Here is a 21,596-nt window from a genome sequence, read left to right as displayed (position 1 = left end):
GATCATTCGAAAAATCCTTTTAATTTTACATTCTAGTGTACAATTCAATGAATACACTTGAAAATACCCGTTTACAATTCTTACAATATGGTCCCGTCCGAAAATGGTCCGAGCACGTGCGGGAACTCTGAGAAACCCGCGTCACGTACTCTGTCAATTGCAGAATTTCATATGAACGGAGTGTCTAATTACCAAATGTTCATAAGGACGTGATTCGAGTACAGGGACCACTGGTTCTTCTACTCCACAAATATTTACAAACAACATCAACAGCACAGTAAATAAAAATTCGAATCTGCACGTCTAGTTCCACAAACTACAAACAATTTGACGAAACAATATTGGTCACTTAAAAAGTGGATGGCTGTAACGGTTTTGTCATAGACACTGCTTGAGGGAACATGGCATGGTAGTTGACAAGGGGAATAGCCCTTGCGATGATCTGTTTACCTGAAAAGTTGAAGATAAAAGGTATGTTAGTGTGCATAAAGATAGTTCTATAGGACCCCATTGTCTGATATTTCTCGTACAAAGCCCCAATAACTCGCTGTTACTGGGGACTACTGACTACTACACCAAACATTTGTGCAAAGTAGAAATCAATCGGTGAAACTCACCTGCAAACCATCTCCCATGAAGGGCTTTTGATGCACTGGCAGCAACTTCCGCATTGCTACATTTCACATATACAGCTCCCTGCCGAATCAAAACAGTTCATTTAGCACTACTTATTTTCTATCAACAACAAGAGACCATTTACCCATACCCCCAGGGCCACCAAGGCTCAATTTTCTGCCCCTCTCTGAAGGCTAGGAGCCCCCAATTTAAAAAATACTTGGGAGAATATTGCTGACTTGAATTTAAAGATGCGGCTTGGCTTGGCTGGCTAAGCAGACAAAAAATGCCTTGGGCAAACGGGCTAATTGAACTGCCTTGTTGATAAATATTATTTTATGTTCACCTCTGGGAAAAGAGACAGTGACACAGATATTCCCTATCACTACCTTTAGTTTTCAAATGCCTGGTTTAAAAATGTTATACAGACCTGATTTGACGCCTTGTCCACATGAATGTGATATACATAACCGTATTTGGTGCATTCTTCCAATACATCATCACGAATGTCTGCATCCCAGTCTGGGTCTTTCTCCCTTAAGAGATAACAAAGTTGTGAGTGGTTTAATGTAATGACTGCGTCAGTTACGCCATTCCTGAAGACACAAGAGATACAGCTGCACGAATAGCTCTCCTAATAATCTGCTCCTTATGTAACAATGTACAAGGATACCAATGGGCACAGCCACAAGGAAACGTTGGAAGTGAAGTTCTTTGCGACTTTACCGGGGTTAGATTAAGGGCCAGACACTGGGTTGATTAACCACCTTCATGAACATTTTTCTTAAAGGATGCAACAATCCTGCCAAAAACCTTCATACCACCCTTAACTTCTTTCTTTCAGTCTTGCTGTGTAGGCTTCATGCAGTCATCCAACAATATCACTGCATACTGCTGTAAATATTTGAAGTTTCATTGAACAACCAGTAGCTGTATGTATAGTTTTCTGATGTTTTCATGTATATACTGCACACTATAAGTACTACTACAAGTAACAGTTACAGAATTGCACGTTAAGCACTTACTTGGTTGGATCAAACATGTTAAGGAGCATGATGCATTGTGTAGGAAGAGGGATTGAGACTGGTGTAGCCATAGCTTGTTGTACACCAACTGCTGGTGCTGGAACACCAGGCACAGACAGACCTGCAAACAAAGATATGCTGTGTGAGCTGAAGAGTACTTCAAGGACTGTGATGTACTTCGATATATGATATTTGAAAATGTCACAATGTCTCACTGTATGATATTATGATTCTTCATCAACATTCAGAAAATACTGCCTTCCATGAATCCTTAACCAAGTCCAAGCCCTTTTATGGCCATATAAAACAAAGTGACCGGAAAGTTCCAGCCTTATTTTGTATAGAGGAATTGCGTCGATCTATTTAGCATGTAAAGGGGTTACTTGACTGGTAGTGATATGCGATACTCACCCAGTTGAAATCTGAACAAATACACGAACATCTTGTGTGCTCTTTGCTCTACAAAGAAGCTAGCTAAAAGTCTGGATATATGTTTATGCTTCATCAGTATAAAATGCAGACTAGGGGTAAAATGTGGGTGTTACATAGTGATGCAGTCGATGATTGAAGAATCCCAGGTTTGTTTTGTTATATCTATTCGTATAAATTGTATCTTCCATCCAAAATTACGGTTGATTTTCCTTTGAGGATAAAAGGTTGACAGACGAAAAGGTGATTATCTGGTCACCAACACTAGATTTTTGGTTGTATTGGCAACCGGTGAGTCACAAGTTTGAGCCCTGTATGGTAACACAAGGTCTGTAGTATGCATTCTACCCCTGGTTTTCACTGTCTGTTTTACACTGACCGATTCACACTGGCAACACACACCTGCTGAATGGCCTTGAGATAATTTGGCCATAAGGGCAGCTCGAGCTGTTGAGTTTAATTCCACACCACCTTTTTCATACTCTTCATCATCCAGGAATGAATAAGATGAGGAGTCTCCTCGCTCAGTTACAGGGCCAACCTTCATGGGCCGGCCTGCAAGTTCAAATCCGTTCATCTGATCCATAGCTTGCCTGGCAGCATCAGCATCTTTGAACTGGAGAAAACCGTAGCCTTTTGACCTTCCCGTTTCTGAATCATAAATCATCTGTACACTTTCAACTGTTCCAAAGGGTTCAAAGATTGCTTTGATCATTTGTTCGTTAATGTTAAAATGCAGGGATCCAACATATAGTCTTGTGGGGCCAGGTGGAGCCTTAAGTTTTTCTGCTTCTGCTGCTGCACGGTTCTTTTCTGCTTGCGTAGGCATCACCATGATTGGAGCACCCAACAGTTTCTGACCAGACAGGTTAATGGCCTACAAGTGCAATTAAACAGACAACATAAAGGTCATAATTGCAGAGTTAAAATACATCAAAGCACCATCACAATTACAATGGACCATGTATCTAGGACACTTTTCCGACTGTTCTGGACAATACCTCTTTTCAACTAAGACTTCAAGTGAGATGCCAGCACATTGCTAAGACAATCTCAATTGACTGATTGACTGACATCTCATAAAGGGGGGATAAAAACAATCCTCACCACATAAAAAGGCAAGTTACAATGGCCCCAGTGAGCCATCTGGCTACTCCTAACTCTAAAATAGAACAGAGAAAGGATAGCAGACACTCCATAGCCAAATTGTGGTCTACTTTAGTGTCCAACCATTCAAAACCTGTTACCATAAGAGTACAACAAGCTTTTTGGGGTATTAAATGCTTCAGAAAATCTCACCAAAGGCACAGCTGATCGATCTGTAAACTCAACATAAGCAATCCCTTTGGAACGTCTTGAGTTGCGATCAGATATAATTCGCACATCAGCAACCTGAAAGTAACATTGTTCCAAAGACTCAGTCGCAGAAACATAAAATAAGGGAGTGCAGTAAGACAAGTGAAGGCTTGAAAATAATGACTAAATGACTTACCTGGCCAACTTTTGAAAAAAACTCTTCTAAGTCTCTGGGTCTAATGTTCCTTGCAAGCTGCATGCAGAAAGCTGTCCTTGCATCCCTTTCTTCTGGTGTTATATCCTCTGCCGGTTTTAGCTCTCTTCTGTGGGAAAAATTCAGTTTAATTGTCAGCACTAGCGTCCCTAGAGAGGGAACGGTAAGGTTCTCAAACTCACGAGTTACATGTACCTTTCCAAACGTTGCTCAAATGGACTTCTATTGCCATCACTTCCTTCCAACTCTTCCTTCTTGAGACGATTTGACGGACTTGGACTGCGACTTGCACTTTTTTGTCTCTCACGTCTAGATCTGTGGTCATTGCTGCAAGAAAACGTATATTTACATGTCTATTTCAGAGCCAAAGGCAAACAGGAACTTTTATTCAAGAACGGTCATAAGCGAAAAACCTGGCGACCTTGCTTACCTAACCTGACAAATTATTCTAAAATAACTAACCATTTGCCAAGGCCCTTATTTATTGAACAACTGCATTTCCCATTGGTACCTCACCTTAAAACTCATATGGAACTCTGTATTTAGGGGTTATAGAAGAAACTACCATAGACTGGGATAAGGTTAACCAAAATATAAGCCTGCTTTTGGGGTTTAATAGGTTCCTTTTTCAACAGAGTAAAATAACTTCAAAACCAACCTTTTACGTCTTCTGGAGTCTGGGGGGCTTCTTGAACGGCTTCTACTGCCACTAGCACTACGACCTCTACGCCTTCTGAAAAACAGAAATGTGAGTATATTAGGACAATAATTTGTTTTTCATCGTGTTGCTGAACAGATGACAAAACAAGTATTTGCACTTCAAGTGAAATTCATGACATCCACATCACAAACAGTAGAGGTGTACATTATAGAGAACATTAGTGTGACTCAAGTGAAAGCTATGGCACTGAATGTACATTGTGGTGCAATTTTGACCTTGATTCAATTTCAACTTACTTTTTGTCTTGTACTCATTAATTTAACCCATTGACATCTGCATGAAATTGCCCGCAACCCATCCCTAATTCGCTGGCCTTTTTGAAATATTTCTGAGCAAGCAAAAGCACAAAAATAAACCATATGCGCAATAACCACAGACACAAGATCACGTTTCAAGACATTGTTTATTTAAAGTTGAATAAAAGAAGGGCCACAATATTAAAAAATATCAACAAAAAGAACTCAAGTTGATGTGTAAAACTGAAAGAAAACAACAAATTATCTTTTTTCTTTGCCGTGCGTCAAAAGCCGACAAAATTGGTTATACAAAAATGATTTAATTATTGACTTCGGAGTACACAATGAATCCGAATAAAACCGAATTTCCATTCCTTTACTATAATGTATAACATTTGAGAAAACAACGGAAAATAAAAGCGACAGACACATGAAAAAAACCTATTTGAAAACAAGAAATCTGATAATTTCTTCGCAGCGCGACGAAATATTACAGTGTTGTGAAAGAAAGATGAAAGTTGTAAATGAAAAAGACGACAAAAACAAGCCAATTATTTTGAGATAAATCATATTTCAACTGTGTTAAATTAGTGCCCACTTAGTTCTTTTCTCAGGAGTTCTGTAGTAGCTGAACAAGACTCAAAACAAATATATTTGAACAAAGCAAATAAACTAAACAACCAAACCGCGGAGGTTGCCGTAAATTAAATATACAGAAAACACCGTTCACTTTTAAACCTAAACTTCCCAAATAAAGGCAACCAAATGAAAGAAGAGTGACAGGAAGTTCAATAACAATAAATTTTCATTCAAGATGAGGCAAAAAACCCTATCTAAAAGCAAAAAAATATTCAAAATTTCCCATACGTGCTTTGCTGCATGACCACATGTTCAAGTTAATTATGCACACTAAAGCGAAAGCTAGAATTTTGCCTACAACTTTTGCCATCATTTTATCAGCCATGGCTTTACCAATTTGATTTGTGTTCCTCCTTTCCATTTTAAGTCCCAAAGGAGTTATTTTTCCATTTTAGGAATGAAAACAAGACCTTGGAAAATTTGTAGAGTTGACCTGCAACGTGCCATGATTACTGCACTTTTCGAGCGCACGATTTTTAGATGAAAAACCGTCTTTCTAGGACCCCTAAAGTCCGCTAAAAATATGCTCAGTAAGGCGATTTTGATTGGTTTATTTGTCCTTAACAACAATGGGAGAACCTAAAGATCTTCAGGGAGGGTAGGAGAGGCAATTGTCCCCACGTGCTTTTTTCACGGCCGGTTACGGCCGGCACAGGCGTCAATGGGTTAACATACATTATCATACACACACACAAAAACATTAATATGGCATTTAAACATTTAATATAATTTTTGTTTGGAGAAATAGTTGAATCTGAAAAACTAATCTCCCACCTCTCACGACCTCCTGAGCGGCTCCGTCGTCTTCGATTTCTGAAACAAGTTTAAAAGGTGTATTTTAGATTAACTTGATACAACTTTTTTTCTGTTTTGTCCTTTTTCCTTTAAAGGAGTACACAGTCAGTACCTACCTTTCACGGCTATTGCTACGGCTACGACTACGACGTCGACGACTCCTGCAAAAAATAATCCAGAACCAGTGTTGGTTTTTATGATGAAAACAGCTTTTACGCCACACATACATTCACTTCACCAGAGAGAAATTAAGTCATGTTCTGCTACCAAATGCCCTTAGCCTAAAAGGACATTTGAACACTGAAAAACCTGCAGATGATCAGCTTTAGATTAATTCAAAATAATAGAGCATATGCAAGTTTCTTACCTGTCTGGGCTTCTACTGCGACTACGATTTCGTTGACTTCTGTCGAAAAAAAGACCAACAGAACTGTCAGAGATAAAGTTTTCTGATTAATATTACATTTAACACCCACAGCCTTTTAAGGCCATCCATGAACCAGACCCTTTAGTGGATATTTTAATAAAAGTACTTTGAGAGGTTTTAGTGATCTTTGGCAACTTGGTTGTGGTTATGTAGGGCATTGAAGATGCTTAGTAACACTCTCTCCAGTTCTGGCAGCCATGATTCCGCAGTGTAAACACTGACGTTGTAGAGAAATACAATACCTTCATTTGCCTTAGTGGATCATGTTCAGATGCAAATAACTGTTCAAAATGAGAAAACACATGTTATGGCACATCTGTAGCTAGAAAGCAAGTTTTACCTAGGTAGAAATTAATAAGAAGCAGAAAACATGGCACACTGAAGCCAAGTGATGAACAGCTCTACACTTTTGTGAAATGTATAGAGCATAATTTTATACAGTTGAACACTGCCCAAAGGAGACGATCAAGAGTGTGGTTATTGTAATTCAATGAAAGAAATAAGTAGTGCAAGTCAAACTACAGTGCACAACAACCTGTTGAGGACTTCCTACATGTCTATTTACTGGCTGTACCCTTTTATGATGCAGGATTATTTTCATAATAAAGAGCAATGACACCATTCAGCTTGGTAAGACTGAACATGTATTGTACTAATATAGAGAAAATGTCCCAGCAAGGAGCATCAGATGATGAATGTTTTTAAAACCATTCCCTTCAAAGGCAATAAATACATTTGCCTAATTACAACTTCATGCTGAAACTGGAATAAGTAAACCCAGTCCCTCCCCTAGTCAGTGCCTTTACTTCAACCTGTTAACATCAAAAACCAGACATCTTGCAGTCCAGTGATCATCCGCTGTTATAATGCCTTGGAAAACCTAAAATTTCTACCTAGGGCGAAAACAGAAATATTCGCTCAGATTTCACATGGGTTGTCAGGAGGTACACTGTAAAAGTGAAGATGTTTTTCTTTTTTGCTTTTACTTTTACGCTGCCTAGCTCATCCCCACTGAGGCCAATTGTGCATTGGATTTTCCTTCATTTTGTAATCTTAGTTTTAAAAGAGTTTCCCTTAACTTGAGTTGGGACTAAACTGGCCAAAGACAAAGCCACATTGAATTGATATTGATTTTGTCTAAATAACATTTTAGTTATTTATCTGTTTTGCCAAGAGGAAATAATGCCAAAGTTTCAGTTACCTAGACAAAGACACACCCTTTACACGTAAAACCTACACGATGCATGTTTTCACCATCTTACCGTTTTCTCCTTTCTTCCCCATCACTGCTTTGCCTTTTTGATTCACTCTTACTACCATTTGCTTGGGCAGGTGGAGTCTGTAACAAAGTAAACAGTTTAATTAACCAACTGTAAAACTACAGCCTTTGGGTCAGCCCAGCCTTGCACCCGATACCAACCATCAAGAGCAAACTTCTTTCCATCCTTTGCCTACCCATTGAGCGAAAGAGAATCAGTTTACACAGGAGTCGATCTTGAGAAATTTTTGTTTTCCTAATCTATTAAAATTTGTAAAAAATGCATGGGAATCTGGAAAATCTTGAAAAGATGAGTGTAAAACAAGCATGTTGCACTCATTTCATGACATTTGAAATGCAAGCTTTTACAGTCCTACTATTGATGGCACTTTTGTACAACTATGGTATTTGGAAACAAAAACTCCTGGTTAGCCCCTCTTGCAAATTTGTAAAGAAGTTAAATCGTAAAAACTGGCCAATGTTGGGGTCTACTGGTACCTGAAGTATTTAATTTTACATTTAGTGGGGTGCTGAAGTCAAATTAGGGACAGCATAATATTATTTACTCAACATGTCTTTAAATTCACTTTTAGATACTTGTACCACCAAAAGTGAATCAATAATGGCATGGCCGCAGTGACTGATAATGCTGGACAAAACTGAGCACCATCATACCCACCTCTACAGGTCATCGCAAAAGCTAGAGAAGGCACTCAGTCTAATTAGAGAAATGCACAGAAGTATAATTTGATTTTGAAACAACTTTGCGCTGAAGAAGCAAAAGTATCTTGATGATGGTCTGACAGTCTATAGCAAGTTACATAGCAAAGTTTTGATTGAAAAATATTTCTTCAGAATTTTGCATGTGTGAAGTTTGGAAAGCGAGTTGATTCTCAAAGTGAAATAACTCAGGTTGAGAAAAATCATCAACACATCGCACATCATCAGAATAACAGAACTACCATGAACAAAAATTTCAAAAACAATAATTATTAAAATAAATACTTTAAATAGGATCTTTGTTTTTCCCCCCATAAGAAGTTAAATTCAGTATTATCGGATCATAAAAAATAAAGGTCATTTCTGTCGAGGTGGTTGACTACCTCAATAAGGCTGGTTGTGCTGTAATTTCAAGTCTACAAAACAGAAAATAAGATACTGGGGTCAGATACCTGGATAAGAAGAAAAGACACTTAAAGATATATTGACCACTCCAATCAAGGACCAGAGAGGATTTTAGCAATCAAGAAGTGACATCCTCACTTGAACTATGATAAAATCCTTTCCTGAAGGTTTCTCACCCAAAGACTCTCATTTGGGAGACAACATTACCGACTCCTTTTCGAGTGGTTAAAATCTTTCAGCTACCTCAAAATGTCATCACCGTGTTCTTTAAAATCAAAGCCCAGTTTTTACTTATAAACTTTTACCATTTGTTGTTAAGTGAAAATTAGATGTAAAAGGTTGTGAACAAAGCTAACATAGCCCATCAGACACAGTACGTAACAGTACTCATGTTCCACTCTTCATAAACACAATTGTAGTTATTCTTCAACTCACCTCCTTTCTATATGGAGCTTCCAGCATTGCTTCCACATCAAAGTCATCTGCCATGGTAAGTGCCTCTTAAAAAAAAAAGCTCCTGTTAGAAAAATGCAATTACCTTAAGATAACAATGCATCTTAAATGAACAATGCCTTCTCGTGGTGTGTCCTCATGCACCAGTACAAGTGGTTCTTGTGTAATGGTGCACAAGGACAGAACCCACTGTTGGCTCTATGCTCCCAATCATACCAAGACAGTAACATTTCCTATTTTAAAAGACCTAGCTTCAGTTGTTCAAAGAATGGATAACGCTTTCCACCAGATAACACACCATCTGGTAGATAGTAAAGTTTGTTGTCAGCACTTCTCCATTGGATAGAGATTTGTCTAGTGGATATGGATAGCATTATCTACCCTTTGAATAACTGGGCCCTGTTAGGTGAGAAAAACACTTTTTTCCCTATAGTAGATAGAGTTTCCATTACCTGTTATCTAGTGTTTCCAGGTTATTTATCAAGCTGACTCGATTAATAGGTAAGGCAGCTTTACTTTAAACTGCATCGACGCTTTGTATATGTAATAGGACCAAATGCTGTCCAATTTGGAAATAATTGGATGAAAAAAATTCCAAGGACAGCCAAAATTGGATGAGGCTGCAGAGGAATTTTTTGAGTCCAATTATTTCCAAATTGGACAAGCATGTAGTCCTGTTACTTATTAATTATATAGCTCGTGAGGTAATGTAGCTTTGCAAGGAAAACTACAGTAACTATCTCTGAAGAAAAACAGCCTGGGCCCTCGATCTTCCGAAACTTGGGAAAGCTTCAAAAACAACCGGTGATCTTCGGAGATCACCGGAGATTGTCACAAGTCTTTGGAAATCCTGCGAAGTGTTCGGGTGATCTTCAGAAATCTTCAGAAATCTTCAGCTGATCTTCAGAAATCTTCGGAACTGTTCGGGCAATCTTTGGAAGTACTCAAGTGATCTTTGGAAATCTTTGGAGATGTTTGGATGATATTTGGAAATCTTCGGAAGTGTTTGGGTGATGTTTGGAAGTCTTTGGAATCATTCGAGTGATCTTCGGAAATCTTCTGAAGTGTTTGGGGGATCTTTAGAAATCTTCTGGAGTATTTGGGTGATCTTCAGAAATCTCTGGAAGGTTTCGTGTGGCCTTGGATAATCTTCAGAAGGTTAAGAGCTTAATTTCATTGGCTGAGACAAACTGTCCTATTTTTTCCCAAATTGGACAGTTTTCAGAAACTAAAGGATAATAGCTGTGCTGACAATACTGGATTAACTGACTGCTGTATAATTGACCTTCTAATTTGGGTCCAGGGACCAGTTGCTCAAAGAGTGGATGACAATATCCACCAGGGGCTGGTTGTTCAAAGAGCAGATACATGTAGCTCTATCTCATGAATAAATGGCTCTCTGGTGGATAAGCATTCACAAAAACACTATGCCATTCATTGGATGGTGATATATCCCATGGATAGGGGCTTGTTGTTTGAAGGGTGATAAGAATTGGAAAAACAAACCATGCTATCCATTAGATAGACTAGTTACATAAAGCTTTCAAGTGGTATACCATGGAATACACCACTAGTCACTTGCATTTTCTCAGCATACACACCAGCCTTTAGGCGTGTATATATGAAAAAATACAAGTGACAAGTGAGATAGTCCATGGTCTACCATTAGAGAGCATGGCATGACCATGTTATACCATGCCATAGAAAGTAGTGGCCAACATAATCAATGGGACATGTGTGGTGCACGATGGGAAGGTTGGATGTAATACCGTTGAATATACAACAGCTTTCCTGTATTCTGACTGACTCTATTTCCTATGGCATCAAGGCTCAAAAAATATTTGAATTCCACCTTGAACATTCCCAACAAGTATAAGGGAAGCAGAGCGATAGAGGCAGTTACCATCACCAGATGTTATGGCGTCAAATTCAACTTTCCCTGGAATTTTCGAACGTGATAAAAATGTCATCAGGAATCAAATTTTGTCCCACGGCATCTTTTGCCAGTAACTCCCAGTTGAAAAAAACAAAGTTTGTGAAGTTGTTGTTGTTTGTTCGTGTACTTACTTCCTAGTTCCTGTATTACACGCTGGGTATCTTTGTTATTATACAGCCTTGAATCAATTTGTTCAATTCGTCGAAGATCGTGTTCAACTCTTTGGATGTTCACCTGCATCTTGTCTAGCTCCAAGAAATCATTGTGAAGAGAAGTGCAAGAAATTTATAACATGCAGAATCAACAACAAGTGGCCTTCCCACTTCAGTTTTGACACAGGCACAGTGTCGAATTTGAAAATTTTTTCATTTGGGTGAATGCAAAATAGTTTCAGTTGAGGGAAAACATCTTCGTTTGAAAGAAGCACTATTTTAAGTCATCTTCCAGGAACTCTGAAAGTATTTTGATGACTTACTTATCCATTTCTTTTTAATAATATAATACTTTTCATTTCGCTCGGCGGCACCCAAGTATGTTATCACTAGCAAACTTGCATGTTTCGCCAAAAACAGGGATCTGGATTTTAGTACCAAAAATGCTGACTTCGTTTTCGTGGTAGAAATATGCCGCTTCTTTAATATATCGTTGCTGAGTTAAGTTTTGTACAGAGAAACTGGATAATGCTCGCAGAAAATTGCTAAAATTTCAAGAAATAAACACAGCGTTTTTGTGCCCAGCGCGGCTATTTTTAATCCCGGAAAGAAATTTGATCGGGACAGATTTTGATCATGTGCTAGGCCACCACTTCTGAGCCGTGAGCGCGCATCACACAATCAACAAAACAACGCTATAAATTGTAATTTTCATCAAGCTTCATCTTAACACTTAATTACCCTTGAGCCTAAAATTTACCTTCTCGTCTCAAAATTGTTATCAAAAATTTAGTTGGTGAACAGCTTGCCTGGGTCCTTGCCCACGGGGCAAGTAAGGAGAGAAAGTTTCTTGCCTGAAGGAAAAATCTACTTGTCCCGGATGACTGGACAGGTTTTTTTTTTTTTTTTGAGCCCTGGGCATGGTTAGGCATGGTCTGGTGGATGCTGCTATCAATCCTTAAAAACAGACAGGGCCAGCTGTTCAAAGAACTACCCTTCTTAGCAAAATACCAAAACCGTGATGCTGATTTTGCCTTTCTTTTGAGACTCTCCTTTTGACTGAGGCTAACCTCATAATGTCGCTTTGAGTGGACACTGTCAAAGTCATTTTCAAAATTTACAGATATAAGACATTGGTCAACCATAAATTCAGATTGGCACTGATTGCCTTTTGACACAATTCTCGCAGTTCTTACTGGCGCAAGCATTACAACTTTCCCTGAAAAAGGTTACCAAAGCTGGAACTGAAAAATTCAACGTAAGTTTCTAAGATATCGCGTTTTAAATCTGTTACACCAGTCTGCAACGCGAGAAATCAAACTTGAAAAGTCAACTTTAATACATTCACATGTGCGGAGTGTTACGAAAAAGATTGCACAGGCGCCAGCTTCATAATTCACCTTGCGTTCTGTTCAACAAAAAAGCATCTGTTACAACGCACTCTAAACTAAACGCAGAATTATTAACGAATGTGAATCTGTCGCAAGATAAGAGAATGAAATTGGGAAATTCCATTCGTTTTAAATGAATCTATCGCTTTCAAAAGCAGCCATCATTTTAGCTTAACTTGTATGATCTAGCTAATTTAATCTTACATAACCTTTAGAGTATTTCCTTGCGCCGCCTTATACGAGCCACACCAATATTAAAGGTGCTACAGGATAGTTTCGTATTATAATTTCAGAATGACTCACCAAGTTTACGCGTTGAATGATGAAAAATACAGCAGAAATTTTCTCAAGTTCAGTCTTCAGCCTCTCTTCTTCCAAGATGGCGAGAACACGAGACACGAGCACGTTTGTGGGGGGACCCAACGAGAAAATCACGGCGTTTTAGTCCTTATTTAGAAAGCATTGCCTTTTTAGGTGGTGATTTTAATGACGTCATCATTAATGACGAGAGACTGGAAACTAGTTTTATTTTTGGCGCTTCCGTAATAGTGGACAGAAACACTGCTTAGCAAACTTGCAAACGTAACGTTTATCAGGAGAAAAGCTTCAATAAACTTTTAAGATGCCGTCAATAGAAGGTACGAAATTAATGCCTGTCTTTTGTCATTTGTGTAGATCTATTTCACACTGATTTGACTCTCTTTGATCGTTTTGCAGATACTTTATTTCAGTTGAAGGTAAGCTATCATGTTGTGCCAGTGGTTGTGCTTGATAATGAATGTTTATGAAGGTGGACGAAGTTAATGTACCCAAGTTTGTAACTTTTATTGTCATCTGCTTTAAAGTTCACGGCCAAACAGTTGGAAAAGTCTTCCAAAAAGTGCGAGAAGGAAGAAAAGGCACAACAAGCAAAAGTGAAAAAGGTATATAAAAGTTTATAATAATTTTAGCACATACGAGCTTATTAATGTTTTAAAGTTCTCTCTTTTTGATTGGTTCTTTCTTATGATCTATTAGAGGACAGACTCACAGATGACATCATTAACTTTCTTTTTTGTTTTGTTTTGTTTTGTTTTTTTATTATATGAAACAAGTAGATTCCTTTTTGCTGTGCGTCTGTTCTGAATGAGTAGTAGTCACACAGAAGTGACAGTGACAATCCGCCATTGCCTCATGTGCCACTTTTTTGTTGTTACCACGTTTTGACATCATCTCTGATCTATTACTGAAGACACGTACAGCAACATGGAATCTATTTGTTAATTTGTGCTGGTTTATTGACTCTGTCTACTTAACCTCCTAATCTATTATGTTTGACAGAGTACTGTGTTGAAGTGGCATAGTTTATCACTTACACTGTATGAGCAGTTTGTTTAAGTCTGACCAACTGGATATAATGGCCCTGTACCAATATGCCTTTAAAAGTCTTCCTTTTCATGATCATTTCAGCTAGTGTAAACCCACTTCTATTTTTACATTGTGCAAAAGCAGTGGTGTACTACAAAGAAAGCAATAGGAATAATATTTTTTCGAGATGATTGATAATTGGCAATGGGCGATTCTCTCTATGAGACATGTTTGCAAGGAATCATGGCAGGAAGGGAATGTCTGGTAGAAAGTTAAGTGTAAAAAGAGATTGAATCAATTTTACCATTCAGTTTTTAATTTTGAAGGCTTTACAACAGAAGAACATTGAAGGAGCAAAGATTTATGCAGAAAATGCAATCAGGAAGAAGAATGAAGGATTGAACTATCTGAGGCTTGCATCTCGGGTGGATGCTGTCTCGTCAAAAGTTCAAACTGCCATGATGATGAAACAGGTACTGTTTACTATTCAAAAGTTACTTCAAAACCTGTGTTCAGTTCACGTGTGCATGTATGTGTAACTGCATTGTAACTGCACGTGAAACATCTTGGGGGGAAAAGGCCGACAAGGCAGTTTTTCCAGTAACAAACAATATTCAATACTTATGATGCTTTATTCTGTAGTGAAACTAACAAGAATGTCGATTTTGGAATCTCAGTTTGCTTAAGAGACCTTCATTTACACCTTTCATTTCTGGTTGAAGCTGGAAGGATGTAAACTATGGCCTATCAGTTTGTACATGGGTGACCAGTCCATAGAAGCACATTTGCAGTAGAGAAACATCTAGTAGTGATTTCAAGTGAAGTTAAGTCTACACTATGCCTCAGTATCCTACACATTCCAAACTTACCTTGGCTTCCAACCAAGAATATATTGATGAGTGTTATTCAGACCAAGCAGATATAGTACTTTCTAAAGTCTTAAGAAAACTTTAACTAATTTAATTGATAAATCCTGAATGTGTGAATTTAATGTTTTCTTCAGGTTACAAAGAACATGGATGGTGTTGTGAAAGGTCTGGATAAAGCTATGCAGTCAATGGATCTTGAAAAGGTAAACTATTCTTTAAAACAAACTGGACCATGGCTAGTTCTACAGCAGTTTCCTATGCAGACACTCTTTCAGTTTGGCCTCTTTGGTAATCTTCCTCCCTTAAGGTTGTGTGACAAACCCACAGGGCATCTGCATACAGACAGCAGATCTAGGGGAGGAGCCAGGGGGTCCCGGATCCCCCTTATTTTGGGTAAAAAATGAAAAAGGAGGAAGGAAGAAAAGCTGGCAGGCAAGTAAAAGAAACCAGTCTGCCCCCCCCCCCCCCCCCCCTTAGCTCAAGGTCTCGATCCACCACTGGCATAGGAGGCTAGTTCTAAATAAAACAACTAGCTAATTTCGAAAAGTACTTATCTGAAATTCAGTTATGATGATTGCTTCAACAGATTTCAGCCACCATGCAAAAATTTGAAGGCATGTTTGAAGATCTGGATGTCAACACTCAGGTAATGTCAAGGAGTACTATCTTTTACACTTTTTAATCAATTGGACTTGGAGACCTAGGGTGCTTACCATTTGTCACCTGTTGGCTCATGTTGCCACAGCATTTCTCATTCTCCCAAACTTCCATTCATGTTTCTATAACTTGATAGAAACATGGAACTTGTTTTCTATTTCTTAAAAGTGAAATATTAACATCAATATAAAAGTGTTGAAATGACATCTACTTAACTGTAGCTCAACTTACAGTGGTTAGAGCGTCTGGCTAGATTATGGGTTGTGGGTTCAAATCCCATAAGGAACTCAGATTTTTTTCTGAGTTGATGTCATTTCTACATTTAAGGACGGTGCCTACTAATTGCAAAGGTTTTTGCGCCAGGCTAAGACCACGCGGAAAAAGTAGATCTTTGCAAGGGCTATTGGAATCCACAAAGAAAAATGGGAGTAGCCAAACATTTTTTCAAGATAATTAGCCTTGAATCTCAACAAAAATGCTGACATCAGCATTTTCCTGAAAAAAGAAGGAAAGGATATTTCTTCACAGATTTCCATAGAATTTACCTTTACATACAGAAAAGCAAATACATTTAAAAAGATCGTTAAACTAAATGGCAAATGGTAACAAAAAAAAACATTTTTGATATGTTTTTAGTAACAAATTCATTGCAAAAGTGCTTTTAGCGTATCTGACAGCCTTCCTCTGGTTTGACTAAAATACAGTCTAAATACCTTTTGCTCACAACCAGAAACTAATCACATGTTGAATAGACTTGCCACTTCCATTTCACAATATAAAATGTAGGGGTAACCACACATGTTTTAAAGTTATTGATCTTTTTTGAAAACTTTTATGGTGCCCGTTATATTTTTTCCTGTCACCTCCCCAGTAAGTAAGACATTTGCATATCTCACACTTGTTTTGCACGCGCATTACGCCATCTTCAGGTACATGTTTACAGTTGGATTTCAGTATAATGTGACAGATAACAGCTAGGTTTTCAGCTGGAAGACGTAAACAGTTAGTGGTTGGCGATCTGCTGCTATTCTGTTGTTCCTGGTTTAAGTACAGGTTCATTAAACTTAATTTGGTCACAGCAGGAAAATTTTGCTTTCATTTTAGTCGTGTACGTGATAGCGTAGATGATTGCGTCAATGTCAGCTCCAGCGCGCTTGTGGAGCTAAACCATGGCTTGCATGATGCGCAGAACGTGTGCGCACTAACAAAAGTAGGCACCGTCCTTTAATGAGATTATCAATAATCAGAGTTAACTGGGAGATCTGCTGTTGGCCAGTGGATGATCGCTGCAGGCATGCGTAGTTGTGCCATTGCTGTGCAGTTTCACCCTTGTAGTTTTGCTTTGCCTTGCTTTGTCGCTTTGCCTTTGGTTTGCCCCATCCCACCTGCCTCATGGTTCATGGTGGGCCCTTGTGTTTAGGTAAGTTTACTTATTCTCCACTGAGAATTCAGTGTGACAGGTGCCAGGGGGAGGTGACCTATGGGAGGTTGCCATAGATACCCCCCTTTATTTGCATTTTGCCCACACTTGCTCACTGCCTGCTTTGCTGTCAATTGGCACCTACCCTCTATTTTGAATATTGCTTATCGACAAGTTAATATTTCGTATAATTTAAAGGTAGTGATTTTTAATACAAAACCACTATATGTGGAACACAAGCTCTGTTCTGTGTGGGTAGCCCTATAGAGAACTTCAGTATTAAGAAATAGCATGTACCATGTTTCTATAACTCAACAATAATATTAGAGAAATGTTGTGGGAACATGAGCCAACAGGCAAGTGTTTCCACAGCTTTTTCTCCCAAACTTCCACGAGTGTTTCTATAACTTGATAGAAACATGGAGAACATGGAGAACATGGTTTCTATTTCTTTTAGAAAATTCTGTGACAAAAAAGAAAACGTGTTTACTAGATGATTATAAAAATGGAAATTCTCTTTGCTCATGCCATCATTACGCTAACAGTGCATGCTAGTTCTGCGTTCCTATCGAGTTATAGAAATACGATTTTAAACCAATCAATATATGTATTTTCTTTGGGCTATTTTCTTATAATTTTCAATTATTAAATGCTTTTTTCCTCACAGAGTATAGCATCATGAAGTTAAAAAAATAATATAATTATTTCTTTATGTTTCAGGTGCTGGAAAGTGCTATGGGAGAAGCCACAACATTGTCCACTCCTCAAGACCAGGTAGGATTTGATTATTATATTTATTATTTATACCAGGTAATGACAGCTACATGTCTACATTTTCATGTGGTTAACAGAGCATTTTAGTCAATAATATTACTACCGACAGTGTGTTACTTTACGCCTGTTATTGTAATGCACAGACAATGTTATATAGTTGAAGCTCTAGAACAGTGGCACACTGGGGCAGAATTAACTGGCCATTGTTGACAGATGAGCTTTGCAGGGAGTTTTCAGTCTCCAAAGGTAGAACATACGGGTCTATAGACAATATGTAGATGTATAGTTGGAAGGAAAAAAATTCCTTTTGGAGAGGTGGCCAACATAAATGCCACGAGGTGACCATTACTACGGAAGTTTGACTGTAGCAACATGTACATCATCTAAGTAGTTTAGCAGGTTTTCTTGAGCCTTTCATTTGCTAAAGTACAAATGCTTGTATTTGCTGTGAATAGAAGTTTATTTCTATTGTTGCGTTGCACTTTCTTGAGGATTGCAGGAAAGGAAAAGAAATCAGAGGCAAAGAGTTTTGGTTTTTCCTGTAAATTTCATTCTTAATCTCTTTCAGTAGCAATAACTCTTTTGATTCCATTGTTGTTGATTAGGTTGAGGCATTGATTCAGCAAGTTGCAGAAGAAAATGGCCTAGAAATTATGAGTCAGCTGGAAGCTGTACAACCTGGTACGTCCTCCCTCAAAAATCAAGAAGCACAACGATCTCAAGGAGAGGAAGACCAACTTAGCAAAAGGTGAGAAATGACAATGTTTCATAGAAGATCTCAGAAATTATTTTATTACTGTAGGCTATAACTAAGGCAGTTGGAGGCACAGTGGCCTCATCATTAGTGTGCTTGCCTCCAGTTCGAGTGGTCTGGGTTCGAGCCCTGGCTGGGGACATTGTGTTGTGTTCTTGGGCAAGACACTTTACTCTTACAGTGCCTCTTTCCACCTAGGTGTATAAATGGATACTGGCAAATTTAATACCGGGGGGTAACCTTGCAAGGGAGTTCTCATCCCATCCAAGGGGTAGCAGAAATACTCCTAGTTGCGTCATGCTACAGAAACGGGGGATTAGCGCTAGCCTGATGAGCCACTTGGCTTGGATGCAGACTTAAGGTATAGCTAAGGCAGAGTTTCTGTAGCGTGACTAGGAATATTTCTTCTCCTCCCTGGTTGGGATCCTATTCCATTGCAGAGTTACCCCTGGTATTTACCAATTGGTACCTGGGTGGAGACAGGTACTTTGAGAGTAAAGTGCCTTACCCAAGAACACATCATAATGTCCATGGCTAGGACTCAGACCCAGACAATTTGATCTGTGGTCACCATGCCTCTAAATGGGTCAAGTGCAACCGTAGATATGTATAATTGTGTGTTTTCTTAACAGATTAGCTTTTCTTAAGCTACTATAACAATTTTTTTTTTTATCTTTTTTATATCACAGACTTGCTTCTTTAAGAAGTTGATTGACGTCTAAGGGAAAGACACAATTCTCCAAATTTAAAAACCACAGACAGGGTCTACACCTTTCTTCAATGCTTCACAGGATCAAGGAACAGTAAATGATGTTTTTTAGCAATAAGTGATAGAGCGGTTTTCAGTTCAGTGTAATCACTCAAAGTTATCGCTATAGCCAATCACAAAAGACACAGACACAACAGTGAACCAATCAAAACTCGAAGTAACGTAGCTGTCGTAAAGCACAGGAAAACGTTTGGAGTGAGTCATGATTGGCTTTGGTTTTTACTTCTGATTGGATGAAAAAGTGGGGCGAGTTTTTTAAGCCAATTGTGTAGCGTGGTAAGTGCAAAACCAATTACTTTTCGACACTCTAATGAAAACCACTGTATGTCCATTGTAATAAATCCATAGTTTTCTAAGCTAATTGTGTCACAGAACATCTGTTTAAGAAATTAGAGCAGTTTTTCAATTAGCTGTTGGAATGTAATTGTGCCTTTACTCTCGCTTTGCATTGTCTAACTTGAGCAGTTAATGTAGAAGCTCTGTTAAGTCCCTGAGTGAGATATTTTCGTCACGACTTTTTGAGGTTCGAGGTCGGTAAGTAGAGAGTGGATCATTGGCTTACATCTTGTCATACATGTAAATCAGCTATGGTTAATAGAAAAGAAAGGAAGTGAACGAAGCAGACATTACATATTATAAGTGCTGTTTTATTGCACATTTCCACAAGACTTAAAACGTGTTTTATTAAACTAACTTAAAACGCGTAAAATTACCTCAAGATAATTGTTCTTGATTATAAATTGTGGCAGATTACCATTTAGATAGCTAGAGGGGAGGGCCTCTAAGCAAGTGGGGGGGAGTATTATAGCAAAAACAGAAAATTATTTACATTTGCATTAGACAATTTGTGGTAGTTTCTTTGAGAGAAATATACCATGCAACTTGCTCTAACGAAGCCAAACAAACATGGTGTTTTTGTGTCATCCGCGAATGGTTGTAGCAAAACGAAAACATCAATGGTTACCAGGCCTAATTTTTCTTTGCATTGTGATTGGTTCGTTTTGCGCTGCTCTCACCGGTCGCCATGGAAACGAGCGGTAAATGACTTCTGTTGAAGGGTCGGTTTGTTCACTGCGTTATTTGCGTTTCCTGTGATTGGCCAGTGTGATTACTTTAGTTGAAAGTCTTACTACAATCGATAGAAAACCGCTGTTACATATAAGGGACGGACCATTATTTTTTGAGGAGGAGGAATTGGGCAATTTCTGAAAAATAATTCCTACACAGCAAAAACTGCTGAAAAAAAAATCGTTCAAGGAGAGCCATGGGCAAAAAATCAAGCAAGCGCTTTCCACTTTTGATGTTAAAAAAAATTCTGGCACAAGCTATTGCCCAACCAAAAAAAAAAAACCATGCACAACCTAAAGGGAAGAAAAAATTTCATGCCCCAGAAAATTGCCCAACCCCGTCTCCCTCCCCTCCCTCCCCTCCCTCCCCTCCCTCCCTCCAAAAAAATAATAGTCCGTCCCTTTGTTTGAAGTTTTACGGCAGTTGATAAAAAACCGCTGTATCATGTAACAAAATACTTGGTTTTGGAGTCGCATAACGATGCGTGTAAAATATGATTTTGTATAACATTGTATTCATTTGAATGATGGTTTCCGATACTTTATTTGGCGCGATGTCGGATGTTAATAATTATACAAAAACCTCGTGCCTGACACTATTGACTCTGTAAATATATGCATCCTGGCGAGGCCATCAGTGTTATGTCGGGCCAGTATTTTTCCAAGCATGTTGGACCGGGTAAAGTTTTTATGCTCTGCTTTAATTATAGATCGTGTAATAAATCTCTCATCTGCCAAGCTTTCTCAAAACCGATCTGGAAGAATATCGACTTTCGGTCTTTTTTTGTAGAGAGTTCAGTCGTTGCTCTTTTTTCCAGTACGGCCGTTGCGTTCAGTTAATGAGATCTGACGCACCTTAGCGGTGCTTAGCTAATTTGGACCTTCTCTTTTCTTTTGGTGGATTACTTGCCGTTCCTAATAAAATAAAGAAACCAAAAAAATAAATTTGCTGACTCACTTTTTGTTATGATTCAGCTTGTTACAGTCGAATTGGCCCAACAATGGGGTGTATTTTGGGAGGTTATTTGCAGTTAATGGTACTGTTGCAAACGCGTTTCCGTTAGTCTGCGACACTTAATCAGGAAGGAAGTGACGATACCAAACACCCTTCGATTCTTCATGTCGGCTGATAAACGTACTCAGTGACACGAAGTCTTTTTTAACTCACCCATGAATTAGGACTTAAAGGAGCTCAGTCGCAGAAGTTTGAACTATTTTGGACACGTT

The 21,596-nt window shown here is 38.5% G+C and overlaps 2 protein-coding genes across 3 annotated transcripts; one reads left to right on the top strand and one right to left on the bottom strand.

Moving 5' to 3' along the window:
* LOC145466158 (RNA-binding protein 39-like) lies at positions 1-13,104 on the bottom strand. 2 transcript variants are annotated; one of them, XM_081449921.1, is made up of 15 exons: positions 13,016-13,104; positions 9,216-9,280; positions 7,660-7,736; positions 6,338-6,376; positions 6,087-6,131; positions 5,950-5,988; positions 4,238-4,309; positions 3,775-3,906; positions 3,562-3,688; positions 3,369-3,461; positions 2,472-2,946; positions 1,641-1,761; positions 1,046-1,151; positions 618-696; positions 1-450 (listed from the first exon to the last, which is right to left on the bottom strand). In XM_081449921.1, exons 2-15 carry the CDS (start codon positions 9,267-9,269, stop codon positions 350-352), a joined length of 1,560 nt encoding a protein of 519 aa, XP_081306047.1. In that variant the 5' UTR covers positions 9,270-9,280; positions 13,016-13,104; the 3' UTR covers positions 1-349. The 2 variants fall into 2 exon arrangements, with proteins under 2 accessions (XP_081306047.1, XP_081306046.1); XM_081449920.1 differs by having other exon boundaries at positions 4,238-4,312; positions 13,016-13,103.
* A 92-nt stretch (positions 13,105-13,196) lies between these two features.
* Positions 13,197-20,518, top strand: LOC145466161 (charged multivesicular body protein 1a-like). The gene is made up of 9 exons (XM_081449923.1): positions 13,197-13,350; positions 13,430-13,449; positions 13,558-13,635; positions 14,386-14,532; positions 15,063-15,131; positions 15,515-15,574; positions 17,726-17,779; positions 18,385-18,527; positions 19,223-20,518. Exons 1-9 carry the CDS (start codon positions 13,335-13,337, stop codon positions 19,242-19,244), a joined length of 609 nt encoding a protein of 202 aa, XP_081306049.1. The 5' UTR covers positions 13,197-13,334; the 3' UTR covers positions 19,245-20,518.
* The last annotated feature ends 1,078 nt before the right edge of the window (positions 20,519-21,596 follow it).

This window comes from Orbicella franksi, chromosome 13 (genome assembly GCF_964199315.1).
Source record: "Orbicella franksi chromosome 13, jaOrbFran1.1, whole genome shotgun sequence".
Lineage (NCBI taxonomy): Eukaryota > Metazoa > Cnidaria > Anthozoa > Scleractinia > Merulinidae > Orbicella > Orbicella franksi.
Note: the sequence above shows the minus strand (reverse complement) of the source record. Positions and strands in the feature narration are given on the sequence as shown.